At 44.1% G+C, this 7,516-nt stretch overlaps 1 protein-coding gene and 1 pseudogene across 1 annotated transcript; both read left to right on the forward strand.

Annotated features, from left to right (window-relative positions):
- Positions 1–875: 875 nt before the first annotated feature.
- Positions 876–2,093, forward strand: LOC147990648 (uncharacterized). Its single transcript, XM_087538335.1, has one exon. It carries the CDS (start codon positions 876–878, stop codon positions 2,091–2,093), a length of 1,218 nt encoding a protein of 405 aa, XP_087394461.1.
- Positions 2,094–3,657: 1,564 nt separating this feature from the next.
- Positions 3,658–4,875, forward strand: LOC147990649 (uncharacterized; annotated as a pseudogene).
- Positions 4,876–7,516: the final 2,641 nt, after the last annotated feature.

The raw sequence follows: 7,516 nt of genomic DNA on the forward strand, positions 1-7,516 counted from the left end.
AGTGGTATTCAGAGCAAGGTTGATCACGGTACAATTTTTTTCCTCGGCTATTTGATTCAATTGTTTGAAAGATGGTGAACTCGCAGCATGAGAAATCTGATCATGAGGAGGGCGATGAACTTCCGGAGGATCTGAATATAAGTGATGATTTACGTATCCATCTGATGTCGATCAAGGGAGCGAAAAAGAAGCTTGGGACAAGGGTTGAGGAGTTGTATGCAAATATTGTTGGTGTCGAGGACAGGTTGAACGAGCGTTTGACTGCCAGCGATCGAGAGCGCACTGATAGTCTACAGGTGGTGACTGCGAGTCTTAATCGGCTCACCGCAGCAGTTCAGCGCCTTCAGGCAAGAGATGCGGCACCCCGACATTCCCACTCACCACTACGACGTCGTGACCATGACAATGACGATGATGGTGATTTTTCTGAGGATTCTGATGCCCGTGGAGGCTTACCTCACCGACCACGGCATGATGCTGGGGCTCACCGCCATGCTGGGCAGCGCTGTGACTATGGCGGCAATGGTGCCCACGAGGATGATGGTTTGGGTCGAATCAAGATAACCATACCTGAATTCTATGGACGTTGTGACCCGGAGAAATATTTGGAGTGGGAGATGCGCGTAAATCAGATTTTTGATGGTCACAACTACTCCGAAGAGAAGAAGGTTCGTGTTGCATCTATGGAATTTATAGAGTATGCTCTTGTATGGTGGGATAGTAAGAACCGTACTCATGAGCGACCAGCGACATGGGCTGACATGAAGCGAATCATGAGGGAACGTTTTGTGCCTGCTTACTACACTCGCCAACTTCATAGTAGACTGCATCGTCTAGTGCAAGGTATGAAATCAGTTGATGAGTACTACAAGGAGATGCAAGTTTTGGTGATCCGTACAGCTGTGCGTGAGTCTGCGGAGGCGACCATGGTACGTTTCTTTGAGGGGTTAGAAGAAAACATTCGTGACCGTGTTGATTTAATGCAATATAATGATATTCATGAGTTACTTCATCAAGCGGAGCGTGCTGAACGTTGGGTATTGGAGAAGCAAGCTTCAGAGAATCGTCCAACTTACAACAATGGGCGACGTGGTTCTTCTCCTATTGATGGTGGTTTTAGTGCTAAACCGACTCCTTATAAGTCGGGATGCATTGAACAGAGCAAAGTGGCAGTTGCGCCAAAGGAGGTTTCTCAGGTTTCATCTAGTGCGACGTCATCGCATCACCGTAATATTATTTGCCACAAGTGTGGAGGACGTGGACACATGAAGCATGAATGTTCCAATCAACGAAGGGTTCTACTTGTTGATGCGGAATATATTTCAGAATCTGAAGATGAGACGCCTAAGTTAGAGGATGGAATTGTAAGAGGTTGTGGTGATACCATACTATGTTATCCTCAAGATGATCCCGATATGGAGAGTTTGCTAGCACATAAGGTCCAGCGAGATGACAAGGTCATTCTTGAACCAGGACAACGACGGAGTATTTTTTATACTGCATGTACCATCAAGGAAGAAGTGTGCAAACTGATAATTGATGGCGGCAGTGCTAGCAACATGATTAGCAAGGATGTGGTTGAGTCTCTTTCTTTGCCAACATGGGAGCACCCAAAACCATACTATATGAAGTGGATCAATGATGTGGGCAAAGTGAAGGTTACTCACAGGGTGAAGGTCCCTTTTTCTGTTGATGGTTATGTTGATAAAGTGGAATGCCACGTTATGCCACTACATGTTTGTCATCTTATTTTGGGGCGTCCATGGCAGCATGATGTTAACGCTCTCCATCATGGACGAACAAATAGGTACACTTTTATGCATAAAGGTGAGTTCTACGCTATTCTTCCCGAAGATGCAAAAGATATCAGTTGTACCATAGAAGTGTTCAAGAAAAAATCTGCAAGCTATAGACTAAAACCGAGGACGGTTTCTATTCAAGGGAGGGAGGATGATGTGACCCCATGTGTTCTCGCTACTGATACTATTAATAAGGACACCGAAGGAAGAAAGGAGAGGTATATTGTGCCTACACTGCGTCAACAATTTGTGACGATAAGGCCGTCAAACTATACAGCACCAAAGTGGCGATAGAAAAATAATATTCATATACGGGGAGGCTGGATAACAGGAGGAGTGCAGCCCTTGAACCAGTCTAAGATTGGTTTTGATCGGTTTGGCTATGTGGTCAAGAAGTATGCAGAACTCAAGGAAAGCTGGGATTACAAGACTCCATGTGTGGATGGCAACCAACATGTTGATTTCAATAAAGAAAGGACCTGACACGTATGCATCTTTGTTTGGAAAGAAAAGGCATGCGTGCCTAAATTACCGCACTAATTAGCCAGTTGTTAATTAGATTAGAATAATAGTCGGTTAGGATATTTAGAGAAGTTCTAGTCAGGTACGATTGTCTTAGGCCGGCCAGGGTCAGCGCACTATTTATTCTTCCGTGCCGTAGCGTTAGGGGGAGTTTTTTTTGGAGGTTGTTTTGGTTCTGGAATAGAGGAAAAGCAAGTCGGGGTATCTCCCCGTAGCGTGTTTTTGTCAAGGAGCTTTAATTATTGCTTTGTGTTTTTGGCGAGGGATTAGAGACGCCGTCTCTAGTTTGCTGCCGATCCGCGGAGGATCGTCCATGTACTTCCTCTTTCGGGTGTGCGTGTTGTTTCTGTGGTGATTGCATCTAGAAGATCGTGAGCGCCATGTCGTTTCAAGTGACATCGTACCGGGAAAGATTGGAAAATATTCACGCCATCGATTTTCTGTCGACGGTTGCATCAAGTGGTATTCAGAGCAAGGTTGATCACGGTACAATTTTTTTCCTCGGCTATTTGATTCAATTGTTTGAAAGATGGTGAACTCGCAGCATGAGAAATCTGATCATGAGGAGGGCGATGAACTTCCGGAGGATCTGAATATAAGTGATGATTTACGTATCCATCTGATGTCGATCAAGGGAGCGAAAAAGAAGCTTGGGACAAGGGTTGAGGAGTTGTATGCAAATATTGTTGGTGTCGAGGACAGGTTGAACGAGCGTTTGACTGCCAGCGATCGAGAGCGCACTGATAGTCTACAGGTGGTGACTGCGAGTCTTAATCGGCTCACCGCAGCAGTTCAGCGCCTTCAGGCAAGAGATGCGGCACCCCGACATTCCCACTCACCACTACGACGTCGTGACCATGACAATGACGATGATGGTGATTTTTCTGAGGATTCTGATGCCCGTGGAGGCTTACCTCACCGACCACGGCATGATGCTGGGGCTCACCGCCATGCTGGGCAGCGCTGTGACTATGGCGGCAATGGTGCCCACGAGGATGATGGTTTGGGTCGAATCAAGATAACCATACCTGAATTCTATGGACGTTGTGCTGACCCGGAGAAATATTTGGAGTGGGAGATGCGCGTAAATCAGATTTTTGATGGTCACAACTACTCCGAAGAGAAGAAGGTTCGTGTTGCATCTATGGAATTTATAGAGTATGCTCTTGTATGGTGGGATAGTAAGAACCGTACTCATGAGCGACCAGCGACATGGGCTGACATGAAGCGAATCATGAGGGAACGTTTTGTGCCTGCTTACTACACTCGCCAACTTCATAGTAGACTGCATCGTCTAGTGCAAGGTATGAAATCAGTTGATGAGTACTACAAGGAGATGCAAGTTTTGGTGATCCGTACAGCTGTGCGTGAGTCTGCGGAGGCGACCATGGTACGTTTCTTTGAGGGGTTAGAAGAAAACATTCGTGACCGTGTTGATTTAATGCAATATAATGATATTCATGAGTTACTTCATCAAGCGGAGCGTGCTGAACGTTGGGTATTGGAGAAGCAAGCTTCAGAGAATCGTCCAACTTACAACAATGGGTGACGTGGTTCTTCTCCTATTGATGGTGGTTTTAGTGCTAAACCGACTCCTTATAAGTCGGGAAGCATTGAACAGAGCAAAGTGGCAGTTGCGCCAAAGGAGGTTTCTCAGGTTTCATCTAGTGCGACGTCATCGCATCACCGTAATATTATTTGCCACAAGTGTGGAGGACGTGGACACATGAAGCATGAATGTTCCAATCAACGAAGGGTTCTACTTGTTGATGCGGAATATATTTCAGAATCTGAAGATGAGACGCCTAAGTTAGAGGATGGAATTGTAAGAGGTTGTGGTGATACCATACTATGTTATCCTCAAGATGATCCCGATATGGAGAGTTTGCTAGCACATAAGGTCCAGCGAGATGACAAGGTCATTCTTGAACCAGGACAACGACGGAGTATTTTTTATACTGCATGTACCATCAAGGAAGAAGTGTGCAAACTGATAATTGATGGCGGCAGTGCTAGCAACATGATTAGCAAGGATGTGGTTGAGTCTCTTTCTTTGCCAACATGGGAGCACCCAAAACCATACTATATGAAGTGGATCAATGATGTGGGCAAAGTGAAGGTTACTCACAGGGTGAAGGTCCCTTTTTCTGTTGATGGTTATGTTGATAAAGTGGAATGCCACGTTATGCCACTACATGTTTGTCATCTTATTTTGGGGCGTCCATGGCAGCATGATGTTAACGCTCTCCATCATGGACGAACAAATAGGTACACTTTTATGCATAAAGGTGAGTTCTACGCTATTCTTCCCGAAGATGCAAAAGATATCAGTTGTACCATAGAAGTGTTCAAGAAAAAATCTGCAAGCTATAGACTAAAACCGAGGACGGTTTCTATTCAAGGGAGGGAGGATGATGTGACCCCATGTGTTCTCGCTACTGATACTATTAATAAGGACACCGAAGGAAGAAAGGAGAGGTATATTGTGCCTACACTGCGTCAACAATTTGTGACGATAAGGCCGTCAAACTATACAGCACCAAAGTGGCGATAGAAAAATAATATTCATATACGGGGAGGCTGGATAACAGGAGGAGTGCAGCCCTTGAACCAGTCTAAGATTGGTTTTGATCGGTTTGGCTACGTGGTCAAGAAGTATGCAGAACTCAAGGAAAGCTGGGATTACAAGACTCCATGTGTGGATGGCAACCAACATGTTGATTTCAATAAAGAAAGGACCTGACACGTATGCATCTTTGTTTGGAAAGAAAAGGCATGCGTGCCTAAATTACCGCACTAATTAGCCAGTTGTTAATTAGATTAGAATAATAGTCGGTTAGGATATTTAGAGAAGTTCTAGTCAGGTACGATTGTCTTAGGCCGGCCAGGGTCAGCGCACTATTTATTCTTCCGTGCCGTAGCGTTAGGGGGAGTTTTTTTGGAGGTTGTTTTGGTTCTGGAATAGAGGAAAAGCAAGTCGGGGTATCTCCCCATAGCGTATTTTTGTCAAGGAGCTTTAATTATTGCTTTGTGTTTTTGGCGAGGGATTAGAGACGTCGTCTCTAGTTTCTTGCTGATCCGTGGAGGATCGTCCACGTACTTCCTCTCTCGGGTGTGCGTGTTGTTTCTGTGGTGATTGCATCTACAAGATCACGAGCGCCACGTCGTTTCAAGTGACATCGTACCATGAAAGGTTGGGAAATATTCGTGCCATCGATTTTCTGTCGACGGTTGCATCACGCTCTGCTTGGTACTGCACCAACTGACAGCTCATCCATTTAATAAAAACATGTATCCGGTCTGTGACTCAGGGTCATTCGGATCAGTGTCAAAGCTTGCATCGACGTAACCGTTTACGACGAGCTCTTTGTCACCTCCATATACGAGAAACATATCCTTAGTCCTTTTCAGGTATTTCAGGATGTTATTAACGGCTGTCTAGTGATCCACTCTTGGATTACTTTGGTACCTCCCTGCTAAACTTATAGCAGGGCACACATCAGGTCTGGTATACAGCATTGCATACATGATAGAGCCTATGGCTGAAGCATAGGGAACACCTTTCATTTTCTCTCTATCTTCTGCAGTGGTCGGGCATTGAGTCGGACTCAACTTCACACCTTGTAATACAGATAAGAACCCTTTCTTTGCCTGATCCATTTTGAACTTCTTCAAACCTTTATCATGGTATGTGCTTTGTGAAAGTCCAATTAAGCGTCTTGATCTATCTCTATAGATCTTGATGCCCAATATATAAGCAGCTTCACCGAGGTCTTTCATTGAAAAATTCTTATTCAAGTATCCTTTTATGCTATTCAGAAATTCAGTATCATTTCCGATTAACAATATGTCATCTACATATAATATCAGAAATGCTACGGAGCTCCCACTCACTTTCTTGTAAATACAGGCTTCTCCAAAAGTCTGTATAAAACCATATGCTCTGAACACACTATAAAACCATATATTCCAACTCCGAGAGGCTTACACCAGTCCATAAATGGATCGCTGGAGCTTGCACACTTTGTTAGCACCTTTTGGATCGACAAAACCTTCTGGTTGCATCATATACAACTCTTCTTTAAGATATCCATTAAGGAATGCAGTTTTGACATTCATTTGCCAAATTTCATAATCATAAAATGCGGCAATTGCTAACATGATTCGGACGGACTTAAGCATCGCTACGGGTGAGAAGGTCTCATCGTAGTCAACTCCTTGAACTTGTCAAAAACCCTTCGCAACAAGTCGAGCTTTGTAGACAGTAACATTACCGTCAGCGTCAGTCTTCTTGAAGATCCATTTATTCTCTATGGCCTATCGATCATCGGGCAAGTCAACCAAATTCCATAATTTGTTCTCCCTTCTCAGATTTCATGGCTTCAAGCCGTTTTGTGGAATCTGGGCTCATCATCGCTTCCTCATAGTTCGTAGGTTCGTCATGGTCAAGTAACATGACTTCCAGAACAGGATTACTGTACCACTCTGGTGCAGATCTTACTCTGGTTGACCTACGAGATTCGGTAGTAACTTGATCAGAAGTTTCATGATCATCATCATTAGCTTCCTCACTTAGTGGTGTAGGAATCACTGGAACTGATTTCAGTGATGAACTACTTTCCAATAAGGGAGATGGTACAATTACCTTGTCAAGTTCTACTTTCCTCCCACTCACTTCTTTCGAGAGAAACTCCTTCTCTAGAAAGGATCCATTCTTAGCAACTAATATCTTGTCTTCGGATCTATGATAGAAGGTGTACCCAATAGTCTCCTTTGGGTATCCTATGAAGACACATTTTTCCGATTTGGGTTCGAGCTTATTAGGTTGAAGCTTTTTCACATAAGCATCGCAGCCCCAAACTTTAAGAAACGGCAACTTGGGTTTCTTGCCAAACCACAGTTCATAAGGTGTCGTCTCGACGGATTTAGATGGTGCCCTATTTAATGTGAATGCAGCTATATCTAAAGCATAACCCCAAAACGATAGCAGTAAATCAGTGAGAGACATCATAGATCGCACCATATCTAGTAAAGTACGATTACGACGTTCAAACACACCATTACGCTTTGGTGTTCCAGGTGGCGTGAGTTGCGAAACTATTCCGCATTGTTTCAAATGAAGTCCAAACTCATAACTCAAATATTCACCTCCACGATCAGATCGTAGAAACTTGATTTTCTTGTTACGATGATTT

The sequence above is a fragment of the Triticum urartu genome, chromosome 1A (assembly GCF_056163025.1).
Source record: "Triticum urartu cultivar PI428250 chromosome 1A, HENAU_Tu73, whole genome shotgun sequence".
Lineage (NCBI taxonomy): Eukaryota > Viridiplantae > Streptophyta > Magnoliopsida > Poales > Poaceae > Triticum > Triticum urartu.